Source organism: Chlorocebus sabaeus, chromosome 17, assembly GCF_047675955.1.
Source record: "Chlorocebus sabaeus isolate Y175 chromosome 17, mChlSab1.0.hap1, whole genome shotgun sequence".
NCBI classification, from domain to species: domain Eukaryota; kingdom Metazoa; phylum Chordata; class Mammalia; order Primates; family Cercopithecidae; genus Chlorocebus; species Chlorocebus sabaeus.
Genome location: NC_132920.1, coordinates 24280474 through 24305641, shown reverse-complemented (window position 1 = coordinate 24305641; position 25168 = coordinate 24280474). Strand labels below are relative to the sequence as shown.

Genomic DNA, 25168 nt, shown 5'->3' with positions numbered 1-25168 from the left:
TGTTTGTTTTTTGTTTTTTTAGAGATGGGGTTTCGCCATGTTGGCCAGGCTGGTCTCGAACTGCTGGGCTCAAGCAATGCACCTGCCTCAGCCTCTCGGCTGCCTTTTAGATGGTCTAGAGACGCTGTCCGGAGAATTGTGTGCCTGGAACCTCCTTGTTCTGGCGTGTGAGGCACTTGTTAAATTCTCAGGAATTGTAAACATGGGCATTGCTAAAAAGTGACTGTATAAATATATGATTAAATAAAAAATAATTGTTAAATATACAATTAAATAAAAAATAATTGTATAAATATACAATTAAATAAATTACATTGAAAACAAAGATAATAAATACTCAAGACTCATCTCTATCTACATTTTACTACTATCTGTGCTCTTAAAATTACTTAAGTCTGCTGTGCCTGCATGGTGGAAATAGCATAAAGTGACTTGCTACTGCACCTTCCTTGGCATCACTGATGTTAGATTGGTATCTGGAAATTGGCCATATTTGGAGTAAACTACAGAGATTGGGAAATACTATGAATCAAGGCCTTCTCTTCCCTCCTAAAAGCCAGCAGTTAAACATTTATCACCACATCATATCCAAGAGACATCTGGATAAATGAATCTAAGCTCAGGAGACAAATTCGGGCTGGAGATACCACGGTGCGAGGCATAGACTTGATGCGGGGAGCTTCATGGGCTGGCGACGGGGTCCCATATCAAGAAGGACCCCATGATTGGTTTAATGCTCTGCTGTTGCTATCATCAAATTCTTAATTTTTGAATAAGAGGCCACACATTTTCATTTTACACTGGGTTAATATAGATGATAGGGAATTTTAGGCTGTTTGGGGAGGGGGTTACTTAATTGCCCTCCAGTCTGCATAACAAGTATTTTATCTTACTCACCTATGTGGTAGCACATTTTCACAGATTTTTTTCCCCATCCATCCCTCATCCTGTGTATTCTCCACAACCAGCTCACAAAATTTCCCTTGTCTATTTCCTCCCTGTATTGTTCTCTTTGGCCTTCTTTTGAAACTTGTTAACTTTTTTTTTTTTTAACTTTTATTTTAGGTTCGGGGTACATGTGCAGGTTTGTTATATAGGCAACCTGTGTCACGGGGGTTTATTGTACAGATTATTTCATCGCCCAGGTACTAAGCCTAGTACTCAATAATTATTTTTTCTGCTCCTCTCCCTCCTTCCATGCTCCACCCTCAACTAGGCCCCAGTGTCTGTTGTTCCCTTCTTTGTGTCCATGAGTTTTCCTCATTTAGCTCCTACTTATATGAGAACATGCAGGTATTTGGTTTTTTGTTCCTGCGTTTGAAAACTGTTAACCTTCAAAGCATTAATGTATTACATGGCTTTAATGTAAGTGTTTCTTCAGAACAGAAATCTCGAAGGGAAAAAAATGTTTCTCTCCAGATTGCAATGTCCCACACATTCATCTTTCACAGTGGTACGACAGTGGTTACGGAGCTTGTGGAATAAGACAGAACTGGGTTTGAACTCTCTCTCTCTCTCTCTTTCGTTTTCTAATCCTTAGAACCTGCGAATGAGTTTGAACTCCTGTGTGTGACCCAAGGTAAATTTCTTTGATTTCTCTACCCTTCCATTTCCTCATCTGAGGAAAGAATAATGTTTACCTCTGAAGGTTATTGTGAATATTAAATTAGATAATCTACATAAAGTGCCTTACATAATACCTGGTCCATGGTTATAGTGTTCAATTAATGGCAGTTATTCTTTTTATTCATACATGATGAGTTAGGAACATCCAGTAATTTGGACATGACACATGGTAGAAAAGTCTTAGGAGGAATGAAGGACTCTGGCAGAGATGAGCTGCAAGATTTCGACTCTTTAAACACTTTCCTGGTGCCACAATATGTATGTCCCAGACTGGATTGGACAAAGCGACTCTTTACTGGGGCTCTTACTATTCTCACAACTCCTCTCCCTTGTTATTCCTCAGACAGAGCTAACAATCTACACAAATAGCACAGATGTGGGCTCTTGGACAGCCAGTCAGACATTTAGCCTTCTTGCGGCGTGAAAAATCCTTTCCCTGGCATAAAGCTTGGCACAGCGTAGGCACTCAAAATTTTTATTTTTATTTTTTTGGCATATGAAAATTTATTACTACAGTGTGTTCACCATTAAAATTTATGATCTTGGTCTTTCCTTCTTGCCTTTGTATAGGGCCAGAAGAGACACATTGGCTACTTTGACAACCTTAAAGCGGACTCCAGGAATATCACCAACAGCATGACCTTTGCGACCAAATCCAGCAACCAGAACTTCATCGTTTTCCTCAATAAAATTCAAGCAAACGTCGTTGGGTACAAAGGCTGTGATTTTCTTGCCATTCTTGATCAGCTGGACCCTGACACACTTCCTAATGGCAGAATTTGGCTGTTTGGCTTCAACTCCTACTTTTTCCAGGACGATTCCTTTTGCATGAGAAGCACCTCCAAAAGGGCTGGCCTTCAGGGCTGTGCCCAAATGGAGGCGGCACTCAAAATTTTGTAGGTTTTCCTTTTCACCGCCGTGGCCCCAACTAGTACAGGGCCTGGCACACAGCAGGCGTCCATTTATTGAACGAGCGCATGATAATGTCACCTGTTTCTCCCTCTTCCTCCAAATCCCTGTTCTTCCGCCTCTGCCCGAGGCAGCCAGCCTATCCCAGGGAGCCAGGCTCAAGCCAGGCTTGGTTCACCGACTCGTTCCCCGCGCTAGGCTGCGGTTGCTATGGAAACAGCGGGAAATAACAACTCCGTTCCCCCTGGGGTGAGGGAGGCCCGCTGAGGTGACAGCAGCTGGAGGAACAGCGTGAGCGACGTGAGGCCGCCGCAGAGTTCACCACTGTGCCACAGCCCCGCCCCCGCGCGGCCGGCGCCCGAACTCCCCTCCCCTCTCTAGCACGCGAGTGTCAGTAGGTACTACCGCGGAGGCACCTCCCGGGCCCGCCTCCCCAACCAGGGCCCCGCTTGCGCGCTGCCTGCTGTGTTCACGTGATGCGCACCCGCGCTTCGCCGCCAGGCGGCGCTGATCATCGGGGAGGGGGTTAGGGGTCCTAGACGAGCGAGTGTTCCCTCTGTTTCTCATTCATTCATTCACTTACATTTATTTTTCCCGTCCTTCCTTCCCTCCGTCCTTCCGGGATGAGCTATTGCTGTGTTGCTCAGGTTGGTCTCAAACTCCCGGGCTCAAGTGAGTCTCCTGCCTCAGTTTCCCAAAATGCTGGGATTACAGGCATGAGTCACCGTACCCGGACACACACACTCTCTCTCTCTCTCCTTTTTCAGACAGGGTCTTGCTGTGTCGCCCAGGCTGGAGTGCAGTGGCAAAATCATAGGTTACTGCAGCCTTGACCTCCTGGGCTCAAGTGATCCTCCCGCCTCAGCCTCCGAGATAGCTGGGTCCACAGGCCCACACCATGCCCACCTACTTTTTTTTTTTTTTTTTTTTTTTTTTTTTTTTTAATTATAGAGACTGGGTCAGGCTGGTCTCAAACTCCTTGCCTCAAGCGATCACAGGCGCGTTATAGAGACGGGGGTTTCCCTGTGTTTCCCAGGCTGGTCTAGAACTCCTGGTCTTAGGCAATCCTCCCGCCTCAGCCCCTCAAAGTACTGGAATTTGCAGGTGTAAGCCACCGCGCCTGGCTTTGCACATTTATCTTCCAGCAAAGAAAAACCTGGGCAACTACAGCCAGGAACTTAATTGCTTTAATTTGGGAGAAAGCAGGAGCTTGAGGGGTAAAGGTGCAAGAAGAGAGAAAAGAAAAATTAGGCTGTTTGGCAAGGGTAGCACAGATATGATGTAAGAAATTGGGTTTCACCATATTTGTGTGTGTGTGTGTGTGTGTGTGTCCTCCTCTCTCCTGCCCTCACTCGGCGTGCCTGCTCGAAGCCCCCGCGCGGTTCCTGCTCCTGCTCCGAGGAGGTCCACCTTCATTTTGCCGGTAGCTGGTGAACCAGGTGTGGTGCGCGCACTGCGGGCCCTGATTGGTTGTGCACGCCACGGTGAAAAACTTGAACGTCTACTCCGAGTCCTGCAGCTCCTAGTGTCTCCGCGGGGTGGACGCCAGGCGCACGGCCGTTACTTCTCTTTACCTGTGGATTCGTCAGTTTCTCGTTCGTTTCAGGAGGCGATCCCGCGCCCTGGGTGCTGTGAGGCCGCTGGGGAAGCGGAGGTGCCTCCCGGCGCGGAGCAGCCTTCTGAGGCGGCGGCCAGCGGGGAAGATGAGCGGCAGCAGCACCAGGTCCAGCCACCTGTCTCAGCCCGTCGTGAAGAGCGTGCTTGTGTACCGCAACGGGGACCCCTTCTTCGCAGGGCGCCGCGTCGTCATCCATGAGAAGAAGGTGTCCAGCTTCGACGTCTTCCTGAAGGAGGTGACCGGCGGCGTTCAGGCACCCTTTGGGGCCGTCAGGAACATCTACACGCCGCGGACTGGCCACCGCATCCGGAAGCTAGACCAGATCCAGAGCGGGGGCAACTACGTGGCTGGAGGCCAGGAAGCCTTCAAGAAACTCAAGTGAGTCGGTCTTCCCCACCGCCCACCCATTTCAGGTGCCCTATCGTGCGGGCTTGATACGAGGAAATGCAGATCCTTACCCCACCACACCTCAGTGGTTGAGGGGCTGTGACTTCTCGGTGTGACTGATGCCACTCAAAACTCTTGTTGCAGTTGGGGGGCAGAGATTGACAGTGTGACTGGAGAAGGAATTTCACTTGGGTAACAGTAGGAGTAAACTTAAAATTTGTGTATAAACAACAGGAATCTTAAAAAAAATTATCCTTGCAAAGGTTGGTGACCAAACTGATACTTTTGCGTTTTCTGTTCAGTTTTTTCTTTCCTTTTCCTTATTTGTTTTCTTGGAACTCCATCCTTTTAATTTAAATAAACATTCTTAAAAATCACTTCCAAGTGTTGGACACTATATTGTCACCAGAGGAGAAAATTGCTCTGCATTTCCCATACTATTTAAATTATTTCAACCTTTCATTCCAGGTAGAATTGACACCACTTACTTTTGTGACCCTGCTCCACCCCCTGCATGTTTGTGCTGTTAGCGTAATGCAGGAAGAGTTTACTGACTGACTGTATTTGTCCACTGTCTGTCTCCAGCAACAGTCCTTATTCCCAGGGGTCCTTATTCCCAGCTCTTGAGTTCACTCATAGTAAGTGTTCAGTGAATTAAGAAACCCTCAATTCAGGGAACAAAGATGAGCAAGGCATAATTCCTTGTCTTTAGGAGCTTTCAATCTAAGTGGACTACCTGCATACTAACAATTGTAATGCAAGGTACAAAGAGTTACGTGCAGTTAGAAAAATAAGGTTATGTGTGAATTGCGAGTTGAGAGTTGGTTGGGGTGGGCATTATAGGACAGGTAGAATTTTACATTCCATTTTTTTTTTTTTTACAGCTTTATTGAGATAGAGTTATCACAGCATAAAATCCAACCATTTCATTGGCTTTCAGTGTATTCAGAGTTGTGCAACCATCACCACCAACTAATTGTAGTTTATTTCCAGCCCTCCCGCCAAAACGTTTGTACCTCCCAGGTGCCTCTTTCCCCTGTCTTCTGGTAGCCACTAATCTATTTTCCGAATCTATGGATTTGTCTATTCTGGACATATCATATAAATGGAATCATATGATATACGGTCTTTATGTCTGGCTTATTTCACTTAACTGTAATATTTTCAAGGTTCATCCATGTTGTAGCATGCATCAGTACTTCATTCTTTTTATTGTTGAATCATGATTTGGGTATACTACCTTTTACATCCATGCTTATCTATTAATCACTTGATGTATATTTGGGCTGTTTTACATTTTAGCTATTATGAATAATGCATCTATGAATATTTGTGTACAAGTTATCATTTCTCTTTGGTGTATACCTAAGAGTGAAATTGCTGGATCATATGGTAACTCTGTATTCCATAGTTTAATAGAACATTTTAATTGAAATTCATCTTGGGCCCCAGGATAGCAAAAAGCCTTGACCATAAATCTAAGCTTATGAATTCATAAGCATTATTGGATTCTTAATAATTAAAATTCAAAAAAAGTTTTTTAACTACATAGAAATATTTTTCAAAGTATCACTAAAGTTCTTGAATGTAATCCTTCCTCACCTATATTTGTTTAAATTGAGTTCTAGGTATTCTATTACACTTTTTGTTATGTCAGACATTCTTTTCATGGAAAGTGAGGGATATAGTTGGATTTATCCCCCGCCCCCCCGCCAAAGCTTCTTAAGCATACTTTGTTAAACTTCATAAAAAAGGGCTAAATGAAACTGCATGCTTAAAATAAACTTAAAATCAGGAGACTGAAGACTTACTTGCTGATCAACTCTGTGTCCTTGGACAAGTCACTTGACTCAGCTAGTCAGTTTTTTAATACAGAAAAGGTATATAACCATTTGTACCACACAGGGCTGTGATAAAAGTAAATGCTATAAATGAGAGTGTGTTTTGTAAACACCAAGTGTTACATAAATTAAGACACCTCTATGACCAGTTTCTTTTGTTACATACTTTATTTTTTATTAAATATTTCCATGTAAAGCAATTTCATGGAAATGAAAATCTGGTTCAGAATCTGTGAACGGTTGAAAATTGTAGACTCACTTTTATAATTCATGTTCTTTTGTTTATTTGGTTCTACCAACTCACAAGATTAAAAAAAAAAAAAGATACAGTTCCACACCAAATAGAAAGTGTACTCAAATCTCTCTAAGAGATTTGCATGTTATTTTTGCTTTTCGTTTATACATAAAAAACTGAATTTGTTTTAACAGTGTCCATGGTTAGGTTTCCATGCTGACAGATGACTCTTTTATTTGTGTTAAAGAAGTAGTATCTATGATTATAATGATAGAAGCCAAGAATACTTGAATGTTGAATGCATTTGAAACTTAGCACTTGTAAGTTTATGTAATGAATGGAGAAACTGTCAGAACAAAAGAAAGCCCAAATGATGTTAAAGACGATTCGTGGGCTTTCATTTAGACCCCAAATGAAGTTGGGAAAGACAGCAACATCTTTTTCAAATGGAACTGATCAAATCTCTGCTTGAATTGCTTTCACTTAGATTTTTCTAATATTTTTGAAACGATAACTAAACGTCAGGTAGCTATTAAACCCTTATTTATTTCAAATGTGAGACCACACATTCAAAACCTTTATTTTACAGCACAGAATTCTAGAGATTATTTTCCCCAAAACTTTCCCAGTGCATTGTTGGAAGTTGACTCTACAGCATTAATCTTGTAGATCTGAAACCACTTTCCTGCACATGACAGAATATTTTGGTATTATTTCAAAACTCAGCCCCTGCAGGTCCACAAAAGACCCATTTTGTTGCTGAGATGGAGTGTTTGCACTGTTTTAACATATATGACTACTTTTATATAGGGGCAATGTATGACAGTTTCTGGATGTATCAATTAACTAAAATATTTTATCCAAAAAGGCAAACAGCAACAATAAAAACATTTTAATAACCAAAATTAAACTAACATAAGCTTTTTTTGGGACAAGTTGGCAATTATAGTAGTTGGGGTAAAGGGTCGATCTATTATTATAAATTAAATGTTAAGTTTATATTTTTAATATTAAAATGTTTATTTAGCACATTTTATGTATGAAGCACCGTTTAGGGACCATTTAAAACTGGAACCGCATCACAGTGATATTATACGTGAAGTTGACAAAGATAACAATTTCAGGTTGTGCTTATGCGACAGCTAAAGAATGATCGCTGTCAATATCTAGAGCAAATAGTAATGGAGTAACAGGGGTCTCCAGAGGTTAATTAGTCCACCCATCTGTTTCTGAGCTGAACCAATTACCAAAGTCATCCCACATGACTGAGTGTTTTTGTATCATTAAGGTGCTCTCATAGAGAAAATAATTTCTCAGCCTTTCCCAGTTGTTACCTTAATGCATGCTATCAGTACTTCCTTTGACCTAAAGCCTGTATTTAATGGAACAGTTAAGCAGCTTTGCACATAAGCCACTCTTTTAAAAAATCAGATCTGTAAGAATACAGTGTATACAGTAAGCAGCTAACTATTAAGAGGGAAAAATGTTCCCTAATAGATGTATGTATTTCTAAGACTTTCTATCTCTTGAAGTTTAGGGTAGACTTGTGTCAGCTCTGGTTGGTGGCACTGCAAGCAGTTTTTACTATTGTAATTGCTTTTAATTAGTAGCTATTTGTGTTTGCTTTAAGGTTGAGTATTTCCTATGAGTTGCTTTATTTTTTAATGATTTTTTAAAACAAATTACTGACTTAAAGTCTGTAAAAGCAACTCTTATTGTTTGTTTGTTTTTTCCCCAGTTACTTGGACATAGGAGAAATCAAGAAAAGACCAATGGAAGTTGTTAATACAGAGGTAATGCAAATATTATTTTGAAGATTCAAATAAACAATGGTGCCATTTGTTTCTTATGGTGTGTCTTAGAGATTTGGTCGGCATTCTACTTTGATGAGTTCTCTAATGTAAAGAAATGATACATTATATGTTTTAAGGCAAAGATAATTCTTTCTTTGAATCACTGTCAGAAATGAAAAGACTGGGTAGGTGTTCTAAGATGTGCAGGATATGTCAAGATTAGACAAAACATGTTTTTCTCTTTTCTAGCTACATGTTCTCTGATTGAAATCCATGGGAAGGTTCCCTGTCAAGTGAGAAGATTCTGAGCATTGTTAGATAAATCTTTACCAAAGCTACATCCTCATCCTAATGTGCCTCTGATAACTCAGTGTTTGAAATAGCCAGCGTCACCCTGACTGCCCCTGAGGCTTTCTAAGGAGATGAGTAGATGTCACGTTGGACGCTTGGTGACATCAGGAAAACACCTGTGTTTTAGCTTCTATCAAAGTGCAAGTGAAGCATTGTTCCTGAAAACGTATGTGAAGGTTGGAAAAGGAGCTTGTGAAATATTCAGAATACCACATTCCACACATAGCTTCTGAAACCCTGGTGGAGTTTTAGGTATTCTGTAGGATGTATTCTTTAGTTTGTGAATGAAAAAATTAGATTAAAAACAAAGTCGGGGCCACAGCTTAAGACAGGGAAAATTGTAGTTAGATCCAGAATAGGCCTGTGTTCACCAGCCCAGACAGCCACTCTTCCCATTCAGACCCCAAATAAACACGTGCTCCCGATGGGTAAGTTCTGCCAATGAAGAAATGGCCAACAGGAAAAGTAGTTTTCCTCACTTGCAGTCCAGAGCCCTGGAGGGACTCTCGTCAATACTCACCATTTCCTCTCACACCATGTTTGTGCCTAATAGGACCAAATAGGCCCCTGTAGAAAAAATATTGCATAAGAAAAAAATTCTTTTTTTTTTTTTTTTTTTTCTGAGATGGAGTCTCGCTCTGTCTCCCAGGCTGGAGTGCAGTGGCTCGACCTCTGCTCACTGCAACCTTCCCCTCCAGGGTTTAAGGGATTCTTCTGCCTCAGCCTCCTGAGTAGCTGGGATTATAGGCATGTGCCACCACACCCGGCTAATTTTTTTGTTTTTAATAGAGACGGGGTTTCAGCATGTTGGTCAGGCTGGTCTTGAACTCCTGACCTCATGATCCGCCCGCCTCAGCCTCCCAAAGTGCTGGGATTACAGGCATGAGCCTGTAATCATGCCTGTAATCCCAGCCCACCGTGCCCAGCCTTAAAATAGTGTTTTTAATAATAGAAGCAGTCACAGAAACTCCAGTTCATTTAATTTACTTATTGTTCTTCCACTTTGGGGACAGTAACCATTGTTTCTCTTTACTTTGCATTTACTCATGAGCCAACATACAAGATCCTTATTTATTGATGCACACCTTACCTGTGAAAAACCTACCCCTTGTCTCCAAATAAAAGACTGCATTTCTTTTATCCTGTTGCCTACTGGTGACTCTCTCCCACTTACGCCTTTCCTCTTGCTGCCCTGCTGTGGTCTTTTATTTCCTCTCAGTCCTTACCCATAAACCCTTCCAAAGGGGATGAAAAGAGAGAAGTAGAAGAAATTGCGAAATGCAAAGGAGATGGGAAAAGGTAATGAGAAACTGCTTGTCCATGTTCTTTCCCGCATCTTCCATGCACTCATGGCCAGCTTTCCCACTTGTTCGCTGGAGTCCTGTCTTCCACTGTGCCCTCCTGTCGTAAACTTTCCTCCAGGTCTGGACAAGCAGTGTGTTCACTTCCCTCACTTCACATGTCCAGTCTGGAGACACCTTCCTCCCCAAAGTTTGCACCATGACCTTCACCCTCCGAAGTCTGCTTTGAGCAAAGGCAGCCCCTACTTTCATTGCCAGAAAGGAAGGTTTTTGGGTTCTTGGCATCTAAAAAGCAAACTGTGAGAGCGTTTTTCTTCTGGAAATACCACTTTGACTCTGGATTCTATGGTATTTTTACTGATGTTTTAGGTAGAGCATGAGTGGAAAAGAGTTTTGTAGGCTGCCCTGAGAACCTAACTATGGTGTGTGATTTTTAGTATGGGAAATTACCTTTCTCTTTCTCACAACTTAATTATAATCAAACTTTTGGAGTTCAACAAGTTGATAAGTTGGAGGATGATCTATGCTCAAAATTCAAGAACAGACTTGGTAGGACACTGGCATTTCACAAAAATTATAGATTTTTAAAAATCTTAGGTGGGTATTTCCTTTCAACATCAACATATTGAGAAAAGACTGCACATCTTGTTAAGTGCTGTTGAGGATGAGCATTCTTTGGAGTATGATGATATATAAAGGGAGATCAATAGAGAATTATTTTTGAGGTGGATTTAGAACATGAATACTTCATGAAATTGGAGGGTTAAGAGTTGTTTTGTGTGGTGAGTTTCAGTGCTGTAGTAGCACAAAAAAAATTCAAAATGTGTCATTACGAGGGATGAGTAAAATAACTTATTCACTAAAATGGGGGGCATTTCCCTCAAATCTAAGGCAATTTCATAAAGTTTGAGTTTTCAGTGATGGGCCTGCATAATAAAAGCCACCACCCCAGTATACACAATTCAGTTTTTCTGGTTACCTAAAACATACTAATTCGAATTATTCCGAGTACATTTTACATGGAAGGACCTTGGCATTCCAATGGGGTCATGCAGAGCGCGTGGCACTGGGTCCTACGCACTGTGGCTGGGACACCCTTTCAGTGAGTGCTGGGAGTTATTCCTTCTCTTTTTCCAGAGCAGCTCACCCAAGACCATGGGTACGATCTGTTGCTCTTATGTAGTTAATAATTTAGACAAGATGGCACCTGCTTACTGACTGCAGGTCATGCTAACCAGAATGTGTGTGTCATCTCGACATTGGAAATTCTTTTGTGGTTTGTGTCACTGCTTGCTTGTTCCATGAGGCTCATCTTTGAAGCAACACTTAAAGGACAGCCAGTGCTATTCCTCTTCCTCTTTATGGCCTCATCACGGGGTGGGGGAAAGGCAGAACTGTAATGGACCTAACCCAAAAGAAGCATAGGGTCCTATTTGGTGAACACTTTGCACAGCAGGAAGTAATGGGTTGGAGCGGGGGAATAAAGAGACAGAAGAATAAAAGAAAGAGGAATAAGATGACTGTGTGGTTGTTTGCACCCACCTCAGAGTCAGGGCACCATATGGGCTCAGAGCAGCCTATCCCTGTCTCTCTACACACAAGTCCTGCTTTTACTAATATCTAAATAAACAGATCTCCTAGATTGCCCTTGTACTCTTTTTTCTGCTCCTGAGTCATTTTGTATAACTCTGTTTTCGTTTTTCTTCCCACTTTCCCTGTGTCAGTGGTGGTTCGATGAAGACAGTTTTCTTAGCTTCTGACCTTGGTAACTCATCTCCTTGTATTTATGACTTCTCAATCCTCTCTTTGCTTCCTCCTCTCACACTCTCAGTCCAGTTTCACATCTCATCTATCTTCTAAGTCCCAAGTTGATTTACCAGCTCCTTTCTTTCCTCTGTACCTTAAGTAGCCTGTGGGAGTCCTCTGTCCTCATGCAGTGGAGACCTCTGATTCTGCATGTGTGATGCCTTTACCAGCACTTACTCTTGCCCCTACCCTTTTGCTTTACTGAATGTGATTTCTGCTTCCTCTTTTCTTGTTTTCCTACCTTGTCCTCTTTGCTTCCATGTTACTGAATGCCTATACAATGCAGCGGGCAGAGTAAGCAAAATGAACAAGACATGCATGACCTCCCACCTCCGGGAATTTATAGTCTTGCTGAAAAGACAGACGAGCATCTCTAGTACCACATAATAAGTGATTCAATTTAGTAGATATAGTTTGCATTGAGACATTTGGTTCAAGTGCTTCTGGTTTTATCGTGTTGCAGCAAAGCCATCTGTGGACCCTTCAAATGGAAGCGTCCTTCTGCTTTGACCTGGCGTTTGAGATCTCACTGTTCATTCCTGTACCTCATGTCTCATCTGTGTAGTGCGTCCTTCATATAATGACATTCTTTTTTTTTTCCATAACCATTCAAGGTGGAATTAATGATGTTATTAAATGATCTTCAAAGTACAAATCTGTTTTACTGTGTAAAGGGCTTTGGTACACATTATATACAGAGGGGAAGAGCAGGCAGCTTGACTTCGGAGCACTTATGATGGGCTGGGAACTGTGCTAGGCACTAGGCATAAAATGGATACTTCCCTGCCCTTGCTCTTTGGGAGTTCAGGGTGTAGGAGAAGAGACAGAGAAGTAAACCAGCTATGATGATCTATTGGCAGGTGGCTGTGCTAGAGGTGTGCTCAGAGGACCAAGGAAGTGCAGATTGGATTAGGGCTGTAGGTCAGCGAGTTTGAAATGGTTTAAACTATAATAGACTCTTTGGTTTTTTGGCCTGTTTCTCTTAGATCAAAGTTTTGAGAAAGTCTCCTTCTACAACTTGATTGAGGGCGTTATTTAATAATTATATCTGTAGAAGAGTCAAAATCAGTCTCTAGCAGAAAAAGTGAAAATCAGCTTGCATGGAAAAGAGGAGAAGGTTGCCTTGCTATTAACCAGGCTTAGAGGGTAGACACATTTAAAGCCAACTATAAAATTAACAGGATGTAATCCCAGCACTTTGGGAGGCCGAGATGGGCGGATCACGAGGTCAGGAGATAGAGACCATCCTGGCTAACATGGTGAAACCCTGTCTCTACTAAAAAATATAAAAAACTAGCTGGGCGAGGTGGCGGGCGCCTGTAGTCCCAGTTACTCGGGAGGCTGAGGCAGGAGAATGGCGTAAACCTGGGAGGCGGAGCTTGCAGTGAGCTGAGATCCGGCCACTGCACTCCAGCCTGGGTGACAAAGTGAGACTCTGTCCCAAAAAAAAAAAAAAAAAAAAAATTAACAGGAAACATTGTTTTTCCTACGGTGGCTACTTTTTTACTGCTGATACTCTCAGTCTTGCTTTGCTATTCCTGTCTTTTACTGAGATCTTTATTGGCTAAACTTCTCTTACCTCATACAACCCCTGATTAATCCCTGATTCTTTTAATTTCACCTTAAAAACAGAAACAAATCTAGAACTGATCTCTGTTTCCCTTAGCTCTTTAGAATCCTTCAGTGAGATTCCAAATCCTAGAAACCTACAAACTTTCCTGCCTCTTTCTCACTGTTTTCATGGATTATTTAAGTGCTGACACTTGCTACACCAAGTCCACACATCTGATTTTGTCAGACTGCAGGCTTGCTCCTGTTAGACTTCTGATTAGGCTTTAACATATACATCGGAGTTGTCTGTTAGATTGTAGTCTCTAGGAGGTCTGCTAATCCTGTATAGTACCCACCATACTGAAGGCTGGGAATTGTTTAAATTTGCTATGGTTTTGATCTTCCTTTTGAGCCAATTTAGGTAGATGTCCATTTGCCTTGCACATGCCTGGTTATTCTGATTTTCACAGAAATCAGATATCTGATTATAGGATATAGGATATCTCAAATAATTTAAAAGCCTTTTTTCCCCACCACCTATTTAGATTTTGTTTCAGGGGTAAAATTAGTTGTAGTTAAATCTTTATTTGATACATTTATTGCCCCTGTAGGATAATTTGCAGCTATATTGAATGAATGCTATTCATGCAACAAGCAGAGTTATCCTTCAGTATTCTCAGTCCTAGGGATTCATTCCAGTACCCCGTGAGGATACCAAAATCCAAGGATGCTCCAGTCTTTATATAAAATGTCATCATATTTGCATATAACCTATGCACATCCCCCCGTATACTTCCCTAGATTACTAGTAATACCTAGTGCAATGTAAATGCTATGTAAATAGTTGTTATACTGTATTGTTTTTATGTCATTTTTAAATGTTGAGTTTTTTTTTTTTCTTTTTCTTTCTTTTTTTCTTGATCTGTGGTTGGTCGAATCTGTGGGTGCAGAACTCATTCATATGGAGGGCCAACTATATTTATTGTGTGCCTGTTATGTGATAGGCATTGTGGTTGTTAGCTGGGAACTAAGCTCCTGGTTTCTGTCCATGGAGCTTACTAATCTTTAGCCTTCCTGGTGTGGTATCTCTTGATGTTAACTCTACCAGTGTTGGTCTTTGTTGCAGAACCTGGTGTGAGGCAGATTTCTTTGATTCAAGGGCTGTATTTAGGAGGCTAAATAGCTTTTGAACTTTATTATTGATAATAAGTCAGAGGATAATGGGATTAATTTTTGAAGAGTAAAAAACACCTAATTCCTGGAAAGTATTTTCTATTTTCCTAAAGTTATAAACACCTAGTCTACTCATTGTAACCTGAATAATAGCTGGTGTTGTCCAACCCTCTCTTATGATCAGGATGAGTAGGCTTGAATCTCCATTGCTTAGCCTTTTTCTTCCCTTATGTGAATTCCACAGGTATTATTATCTCATGCCCACCTCTTCTTCTGAGTTTCTGCTTCTGAAGTATTGGTTGAGTTATGGATTTTCTTGTTCTCTTACAGTTTGTGTCTTTTTAAGACCCCATCAACCCGGAGATGAAATTCTTTCATTAATGTCCACAAGAATACCTCACTCATACAAGTTTATGTGTGGTGATTTTCTTTTTCTTTTTTTTGAGACAGAGTCTCGCTCTGTCACCTAGGCTAGAGTGCAATGGTGCAATCTTGGCTCTCTGCAACCTCCACCTCCCAGGTTTAAGTGATTCTCCATGACTTAGCCACCAGTAGCTGGGATTACAGGCACCTACCACCATACCTGGCTAAATTTGTGTATTTAGTAGAGATGGGGAGTTTGTCATGTTGCCTAGGCTGGTCTCGAACTCCTGACCTCAAGTGATCCACCCACCTCGGCCTCCCAAAGTGCTGGGAGTACAGACGTGAGCCAGCGCACCCAGCCTGTGTGTGGTGAAATTTATCATTGGTGTGTAGAACCGGAGTGGATATTCTCAGTCACATAGAAGTGTCGACAACTCTGCATGATGTTATACTTCCCCATTCTTAAAAATACCTTGGTCTTATGTGCCAATTCAGGCTCCAGCCTGTGGCCATGCTTCCTGATGACTTCTTTCTTTTTTCCCTCCTCCTGTCTCTTTTCTATACTACCCCTACTCCACATTCCCATTAATTTCTAATACAGAATAAGTTGGACATTCATTTTTGTTTCTGTGAATCCATGTTCTCAGGATCAGCAGTAAAGAATTTTTTTTTTTTTTTGAGACAGAATCTCTCTTGAGCGACCCCGGCTCACTGCAATTTCCCCTCCCAAGGTTCAAGCAATTCTCATGCCTCAGCCTCCTGAGTCGCTGGGACTACAAGTGTGTGCCACCACGCCTGGCTAATTTTTGTATTATTAGTAGAGATGGGGTTTCACCATGTTGGCCAGACTGGTCTCAAACTCCTGACCTGAAGTGATCCACCTGCCTCAGCCTCCCAAAGTGCTGTGATTACAGGCATGAGCCACCATGCCCAGCCTTGCAGTAAAGATAATTTTTACTCTCTTTTCCACATTTGTATTTAAAACATTAGTAGTCTGCTTTGGGTTTCCCCTTCTTTTATCTGTTCTTCCTCATCTGCTATTGATATCCATCAATAACCCTCAATAACCAGTCACAAGAGAAATATAAGCAAGAAGAGAGAGCAGAAGGTCAGGCTCACCTGATTCAAAGGAATCTGTTGGTGAATAAGTGTGCTATCTGTGCTTCAGAGAAATGCTGCCTCAAAAGTAAGACCACAGTGCAAATCTTCCCAGAGAGTGGCAGCCTTCTTCTTGGGTAAACCATCCTTCTGAATTCTCTTGAATACACTGAGATAGATGTATTTCCTTATGGAGAACTTGGATCAACCTTGTTTCTTCTTTGTGGGGTGGAGAATTTTAGGAGTACCAGGAGAGGCAGAAAAAAAGGAAGAGAGTGTTTGAAACTGCAAAACTTTGCCTTGCTGAAAAGTTTGTGGGAACCCGGGTTGTACTTCAGGTCAGTTACTCAGGTGAATGTCCTTAAGATTTTGAATATCATTATTAAAACTTCACATTTCAGTTTAATCATTAGGCATAATCTCTAATGAAACATGCTCTAAGATTTCCTACTTAAAGGCTTTGGTTGGGAACGGGATTCTAGACATTAAATTGATTCTAGACATTAATTGGGATTCCAGGCATTAATTATTAACCTTATTGCGGGAAGGCATGGTGATTATGTGGTTTAGCTCACTAACCTTTAGCTTGGGAATTCGGAGACCCAAGAGACTTCAAAGAGGGAACTACTAAAGAGGTAATCTAAGTATTTCTTTCTTTAACTTGTGGAAAACTTTCTGGATTATGTTAACTTGAGGAAATCTTTCCAGATTATGTTAGTCAGTTTTACTAATTTATTGAATAAATCAAAGAAAATAAAACACGCTTTTGCAAATTCTTCCAACAATATTGAAGCCCCTCCCCAACCTTTTATTTTATACCTTTCCCCCACCACTCTGATATAACTGCTACGTAACAAGCATTCTTTTAAGGAAAGTCAGTTCACATCAGTGACCATGGTGATTCCAAAGTATTCATGACCTTACCAAGGTTTTCTGCTGAAGAACAACTGCTATATTTCATTTTCTTTCACACTTTCTTGTTTTACCCTTTTGTCAGCATTGAGCTGTGTGTATGGATGTGTATGGATGTGTGTATGTGTGTTCAAACAAGACTAAGAAAGACAGAAGTGTATCTGTCAACCGATCAAATATCAGTCTAATGAAAAATATTCGTGAATAACTCCCAATCAGCTCTGATCAAAAGCTAAAAGATTGGTGGTTTTACTTTAGACTTTAACATGTATCATGGCATTTGTTCCAAATATCTTGCATCTTCTCTTTGGCATTTAGGCATCTTGTTAGGAAGCTTATTAGCTGTGAAATTAGCAGATATGCATATTACAGCATGTGTAGTTTTTTATTTATAGTGATAAGCTGTTCTAAGCAAAGAAAAATTTAATACATGTTTAGAAAATAATTATTAACCTTTTCAGAAAAAAATAGGAAAAGTAATAAAATGTTAAATTACTAAATATGTGTAAAATAGCACTTGTTTTTTCTCTGCCTGACTTATTTCACTTAGCATAATGTTCTCCAGGATCATCCATGTTTTTGCAAATGACAGAATTTCTTTTGTTTTTATGGCTGAATAGCAATGAAGCTCACATGTGGAATCTAAAAAGTCAAACTCACAGAAGAGAAAAGAATGGTGGTTACTGGAGCTTGGGATGAGGACAGGGTGGGGAATGGGGAGATGTTCGTGAAAGGGTACAAAGCTTCAGTTTGACCAGGAGGGATAAGTTTTGTGGAAATCTATTGCATAGCATGTTGATTATAATTAATAATGATGTATATTTGAAAATTGCTAAATGAGTTTTTAAATGTTCCTACTACAAAAAGTGCTAAATATGTGAGGTGATAGATATGTTAACTAGCTTGATTTAATCATCCCACACTGCACCCATATATCAAAAAATTATGTTGTACTCTATAAATACAATTTTTGTCAATTAAAAATAAATAAAAATATCACTTAGTTGAAATATCAAACTATTCTCCCTACAAATTTTCATTTAAATTCCGACCAAAATAAGATCCTTTTGTCAACTGAACAGCAACACCTATTGAACTGAGAGGAGCTTGTTGTTCTGATATTGCATGAGATTCAGAAATATAGAAGGTGAAATTTTAGGACTCTGTAGTACAGTGCATGACCTGAAGTTCTGCCAAGGTATATCAAGCTTTTGATTGATGGCAGTTGAGATACTTGTGCACTTGCTAGAAAATCAATGTTTAGATTCGTATTTCAGGATGATTATTAGAATGAGCTTATTGAGTTTTCTGGTGAAGTCAGAGGAACTCTTCTTAATGAAAGTATATTTCCATATGGTATAAATAATAGAAAAATGTGTCTAAATAATAGCAATGTCGAGCCAGGGAAGACAAATAAATTGTATTCAACTTTTTATTGAATGCCGCTCATGCATGATTTTACATTTCCTCAAGAACATTTACCAAAAGCCAGGAAGTGGACTACATTCTAGGCCTGCAGACATAAAAAGACTCATGTGCCAACCAGAAATACAACAAAGTAATTAATTGTAGGAGGACTCTGTAAAGAGTTTTAAAAGGTGAGATACATGGAAAAGACTAAAAATATTGGAAAGTAATATCAGAGATTATTAATCCAAGGGAAGAAAAGTATTTATTTAGACCCAATTAATAATTGGTTTCAATACTTACAAAGAATATGGTAATCAGCTCTCTACATCATCGCTGGGTAACAAAATGGGGGTAAAAAATTAAGGTATTGTGTGAAAATTGGTGAATTTAAGTTGGTTTGAAAGAAAACCCTTTTTTTTTTTTTAATTGGAGAAGACTACTAAAAGCTTACTGAAAGAGAAAGAGTGATACCTTCTATCTATTTTAAATAGAAATACATTCTTCTGACTTGCACTTTTCAGTTGTATGCCAAGATGGCGGAGGTGAATTGAGGTTTATTTAAATTTCAAAATGCGCTCCAATCTAAGGTTTTCGGGGTCAGAGCCTTCCTGTAGAAGCCCAGAAGGAGCACTGCCCAGCTGCCACACTCCACGAAGAAGTGGGTGGTGGGAGAATACTGCTGGAGTGACTGGCAGCAGTCCGTATTGACACCTCTTGTCATGATTTCTTGTTTCAGAGAGTTCTCCCATGCAAATAAACATGCAATGCTGTGACTTTCTGACTTACAGTCAGAATTGTGTAAAAAAAAAAAAAAAAAAAAACATAATTTGAAGCAACACTGTGAAAGTAAAGGGTTTGAGGAATAGTCCTGTTTTGCCTTTGGTTTTCATATTTAGAAGTGAAGGTAGCATAGCACCCTGGACAGACATAGCAACCATCTAAAGAGATGTTTCAATTTCCCCCCACTAATTGTATGTCCAGCAAAGATGCATCAAAGGAATAAGGGAAGTAAAGCCCAAAGGAATCAGTACTAAGAAACCAGTATATGAAGTCATCTGTGAGGATGCTTTCACATTTGATTAGGATATAAAAACTTGTTGGGTTAAACATTTTAAATTTTATTTCTCTTTAATTTAGATCAAATTCTTGGTGTGTGTGTGTGTGTGTGTGCGCGCACGCGTGTACACATGCACGCATGCGTGCGCCCTCTTACATGTCTGATTGTTGGGGAAGTATTTTTGGATTCTGGGAAACTATGTTTCAAAGATCTAGAGTAGCCCAGAGCAGCAATAAATCTTTGAACTTTTCCTGGAGGGCTAGTTTGGTGAGAACACTGTGCTAATGAGGCCACGGACTTAGGCTTGAATCCCACGGGCCTCTTAGATCTACTAGGTCCCTGGCCCCAGACTGTTGCCTAAAAACCAGCTCTCCTCTCAAAGGTGGTACTGGTTAAGGTTTGTGGGAAAGTATATATGTAATTCAGCCTACATCGATTACCGAACTCAGAAAACAACTAAAAAGGTCCATCTCTTGAAAGTAGGAGGCTAATAGTCCTATCTTTATGTGTAAAATAAAATAAGTTTCAGTATAGTTCAAAACAGATGGATGGAGGCTTTTTTTTTTTTAAAGGTAGGTCTCTATTTGTACTTGGTTGATTTCAGCAGGAAGTATGCAGGCAGTATGCCCTAGTGTCTAGCTTGGTCAACAGTGAAAATTCCCATGTATCATTGTGAAAGACTCCTTTATAAGCAGCCAGCCAGATCAAACTCAGATGTCATCCCATGATTACATAGTTTGGATGTTTGGTTTGTTGAAATAAAGTTGATTTCAGCCCATCTGTTAGCTGGGGGCAGACCTTTAAGTGGTGAAGGATTGTGGGAGAGAGACAAATAAAGTGACTTGTTATATTTGCAGTGTCTAATGTTTAACCTGGAACTGTTCTCTCTAGGAAATTTCAAATGGCAATCTCTGCTGCTTTGTATTTTTCCCCCTTCTAGCAGTAAGTATTTTTGTGTTTCAAAGATCTGTGAACCTCTATGGCCATCTTTGCTATTTCAAATTATATAGCCATATGTAACTGGCCTGCCAGCTTTTAGAAGTTTTTAGATAATGGCCAGGTGCCGTGGCTCATGCCTGTAATCCCAGCACTTTGGGAGGCCAAGGCGGGTGGATTGTTTGAGGTCAGGAGTTTGAGACCAGCCTGGCCAACATGGTGAAACCCTATCTCTACTAAAAATGCAAAAATTAGCCAGACATAGTGGTATGTGCCTGTAATCCCAGCTACTTGGGAGGCTGAAGTAGGAGAATTGCTTGAGCCGGGAGGTAGAGGTGAGCCGAGATCCTGCCACTGCACTCCAGTCTGGGCGACAGAGTGAGACACTGTCTCAAAAAAAAAAAAAGAGAAAGTTTTAGAAAATAAGTCATCTAATATCATTCAAATTGCATTTTATTAATTATGTTCTAAGTGATAAAACTCCATATCTGGCTTGTTTTCCTAGAAACGAGTGGATAACTAGATTTCCAGTATTACAAATTTTGCATTAGCTAGTTTTATATCTTCCATGCTGGTTTTTAAAAGCTGGATTAAAAAAAAGAAGTGTCAACTAAAAATATTTTTACTATAGCAAATAAATTCTTTTAGTATGGCTTTTGCAAATGCAGAACTTGTTTTGCATGAAGGCTCAATTGACTAATATTTAATTTAGTCAAATAGTATATGAAAATTGGATTAAATTGCCCTTCCACTAGTCGGTACTTCTCCTAATCAGATTGTTATTCCCTTGTGTTATTTCTATTTTAATTAATTTTATCAATAATATTGATTAACTTTGGCTTTCCTCACCTATTAGGCTACCATAAGCCAGGGGAATCCTCAGAAACTTCCTGGAAGAAATGACATATACCTTGTGACCTAAAGGGAGTGAGTATGTTCACCAGGCAAACAGAAGGAGGAAGAGCATTGCAGGCAAAGGAGATGGCATATGTAAACGTCTGCAGATGAGAGAGCACAGGGCACATTTGTCTACATGTTCATCTCTACATGAACATGTATATAATGCAATCCAAGTGATGTGATTGTCGACTGGGAATTTTCAGCATTTTTACTTAGTGAATCTTATTTATTCTGAAACTCTATTCCTCTCCGCCGCTTCACCAATTCATTTCCTTATGTATAATCATATTCAAATAATTCTCCATCTCTTTAGGAATTCCCTTTGCTCTATCTTTTTTTTTTTTTTTTTTTGAGACAGATTCTCATTCTGTCGCCCAGGCTGGAGTGCAGTGGTGCAATCTCAGCTCAATGCAAGCTCTGTCCCCTGGGTTCACGCCATTATCCTGTCTCAGCCTCCCCAGTAGCTGGGACTACAGGTGTCCACCACCACGCCCGGCTAATTTTTTGCGTGTGTTTTTAGTAGAGATGGGGTTTCACCGTGTTCGCCAGGATGGTCTTGATCTCCTGACCTCGTGATCCGCCCGCCTCGGCCTCCCAAAGCGCTGGGATTCCAGGCGTGAGCTGCCGCGCCTGGCCTGCTCTCTCTGTCTTATAGCATCAAGTTAGTGCAGTTGTGTGCATCAAATTTGGTGTCAAAAGACCCGTCCAGCACTTATTATAAGTATATTCATTCACAGACAGTCTTAGTTAGATGTCCACATTTTAACCTGTAGTCATGTGAGTTTAGCTTGTGTGTCTCAGGTACCGTGTACTTACTCTGAGTAAACAGACAGAATTATAAAATCATAATGGCATTCTCCTAGTACTCCATCTAAGTGATCCTAAAGGATTATAAAGATGGTTTTGTTGGCAGCAACTGGAGAAGAGGAGTCTGCAGATGAATTGATCTATGGTCTCTGCTATTATTTTAAGCCTCCTTTCATGTGGGAGGGTTTGGAGCCCGAGGGAATGACACTAGTCACAAATTTATGGCTCTTATGTTTTGGTGGTAAAAAATTAACATCACAAATTCTTTCATCAAAAAAATGATTTGAGCACCAGTTTATGTGCCAGGCATTATGTTAGTTGGATTTGCAGCGATGAAGAAACTAGACAAGGCAAGCTTTCCTGAAGCTGGCTGTGTAGTAGAGAAGATGGGTCCGTGCAGAAGCCATCCTAAGTGTGCTGTGTGGGAGGATACAGGTGGCATAGGCTGCTGGAGGGATGGCCACCATAAGCCAGGGGGAATCCCCTGAGAAGCTTCCTGGAAGAAATGATATATATGTTGTGACCTAAAGGGAATGAGTATGTTCACCAGGCAAACAGAAGGAGGAAGAGCATTGCAGGCAAAGGAGATGGCATGAGTGAATGTCTGCAGATGAGAGAGCACAGGGCACATTTGAGAAACATACATGTGCTGTTTGGCTGAATCATGGGAATAGGTTGGGATAGAAGGATGGGGATGGAACTATGTGAGAGACAAGGCATGGGAGGTAGAAAGGTACCAACATCAAGGGTTTTAAAAAGGAATTTATCTTTTTCCTAAAACCAACTGAAAGCTGCTGGGCGTGGTGGCTCACGCCTGTAATCCCAGCACTTTGGGAGGCCGAGGTAGGCGGATCACCTGAGATCAGGAGTTTGAGAGCAGCCTGGCCAACATGATGAAACCCCGTCTCTACTAAAAATACAAAAATTAGCTGGGCATGGTGGCATGTGCCTGTAATCCCAGCTGCTTGGGACGTTGAGTCAGGAGAATCGCTTGAACCTGGGAGGCAGAGGTTTGCAGCGAGCTGGGATCATACCATAGCACTTCAGCCTAGGCAACAGGAGTGAAACTGCCTCAAAATCAATCAATCAATAAATAAAACCGAAAGCTATTGAAGGGATTTCATCAGGGAATTGACACAATGACTCTTGTTGCTACAGCAAGGTTGGAGGCCAGGCAACCATGTGGTGGAGGTAGATGTGCCACTCATGATGGGAGAGGCTGTGGAGATGGTTGGAAGGATTAGATTTGAGAAACAGAGCTTAGCGACTGAGTGGATGTAGGGTAATGAAAAAAGATTAGCTGGATGATTTTTGAGTTTCTGACCTGGACTACTGGATAGATGGCATTCCCTTTCATGAAGACAGGGGATACAGTTTTTGTTTTTTCAATGAAGGTGATAGACAGAGATATTTGAAGCATTAACTTTTGAATATTGAGCCAGCCTACATGTTAGAAGATATACAAAACTGGAACTCACTGTGAGTGTGTGTGCATGTGCACATGTGTGTGTATGTATTTCTTTGATATGTGTTTAGTGTTGTTCTGAGTACTTTACAAAGATGATATATTTTAATCCTCTCAACAACCTTATGAAGTAGGGATTGTTATTATTCTGATTTTGCATGGGAGGAAATTGATGACAAAGACCTGTTTCTCAAGAGTTCACAGAGGAGGGACCGTGTGTTCATATATTGTGTGTTAATGCAGAAGGAAGCATTTCCTACAGAATTAATGCAATTTAATTAAAAGATGACCATTCAGTGTCTTTTTGTGCTTGAAAGGATGTTTGTGGGGGTGAAGGGCTTTGAAATGTTTTCATACCTTGATTTAGTGATAAGAAGGAGAAAATATATAAGGAAGACTAAAGAATTAGGAAGTGAATCCAGAAAAGGGATAAAATATTCTTTTAATTTCCTTAATAATCTTTTTTTTTTTGAGACAGAGTCTTGCTCTTTGGCCCAGGCTAGAATACAGTGGCATGATCTCAACTCACTGCAGCCTCCATTTCTCAGGTTCAAGCGATTCTCCTGCCTCAGCCTCCTGAGCAGCTGGGATTACAGGCGCGTGTCACCATACCCAGCTAATTTTTAAATTTTTTTGGTAGAGATGGGGTTTCACCATGTTGGCCAGGCTGGTCTTGAACACCTGACCTCAAGTGATCTGCCCACCTTGGCCTCCCAAAGTGCTGGGATTACAGGTGTAAGCCACTGTGCCTGGCCCTTAATGCTCTTCTTTAACAATTCATCATTAGTCACCAAACATTGCCTGGAATTATTTTAGTTGTATTCTCAATTGACTTTTTTTTTTTTTTGCCTTTGTGAATATTCCCTATAGGACAGGATATTTATGTTGAATGTTTCCAACACAGTGCTTGAAAAGGCTTTGTCATATCTGCTTACAAAAAGGCTCCCACAGGAAACCAGAAATATTTTTACATAGAAATTTACTACAGAGTGTGAAGAGATTAGAGACAGATCTATAGAGCCGAGAATCACCGAATGCATTTTTAAAAAGTTTTTACTGTGCTACTGTCAAAGGGCCATTTGGTTTCTTTAGCTATTTTTTCCAGATGTTTCGAGTAACATTTACTGTTACTAAGCAAAAAAAGCAACTTGAAGGATTGGAGGAAGATAATAGGGAAGAGCATCATGTGTTGGAGACAAGCTACTTTTCTCCCCAAGATCTCAAGGTATCAGTTCCTTGATCTCTATAAGCCTCATGTTCCTTATCTAAAATGTGAAAATAATACTACTATCTTTTAAAAATTTAGTGTGAGGATTAGAAACATATAGGTATGTGTTTAGCTCCTAGCACTGTACCTAATACATATTTAGAATTCAGTAAATAGAAATTATGCCATGTTGTTGCTGGTGTTACAAAGGGCCACATGAATTGAATAGCTGATAAGTGAAATAAGACCGGGTTTACTTCTGGAAGACTGGGTATTTGGAAAAAAATAACATTAAAAAAAAGAAGGCAGGGATTGCTGACATTATATTGGCTGCTTTATCAGGCTATGACTAAAAGGAGGAATGCAAATGTACATGAAATGTAAATGTAAATGCTTGATCAGCTACAAATCCTTCTACAGAT

General features: G+C 40.6%; 1 protein-coding gene across 2 annotated transcripts in view; it reads left to right on the top strand.

Annotated features, from left to right (window-relative positions):
- The first annotated feature begins 2792 nt into the window (after positions 1-2792).
- Positions 2793-25168, top strand: part of DCDC2 (doublecortin domain containing 2) — a 187974-nt gene continuing 165598 nt past the window's right edge. Inside the window, exons 1-3 of one of the 2 annotated variants that reach the window (XM_007973559.3) lie at positions 2793-2929; positions 4142-4531; positions 8355-8409. In XM_007973559.3, the coding sequence (XP_007971750.2) occupies positions 4239-4531; positions 8355-8409 (348 nt within the window). In that variant the 5' untranslated portion in view covers positions 2793-2929; positions 4142-4238. Of the gene's footprint in view, positions 2930-3939; positions 4532-8354; positions 8410-25168 lie in introns of those variants that run through there. The other variant, XM_007973558.3, reaches the window with a different exon arrangement.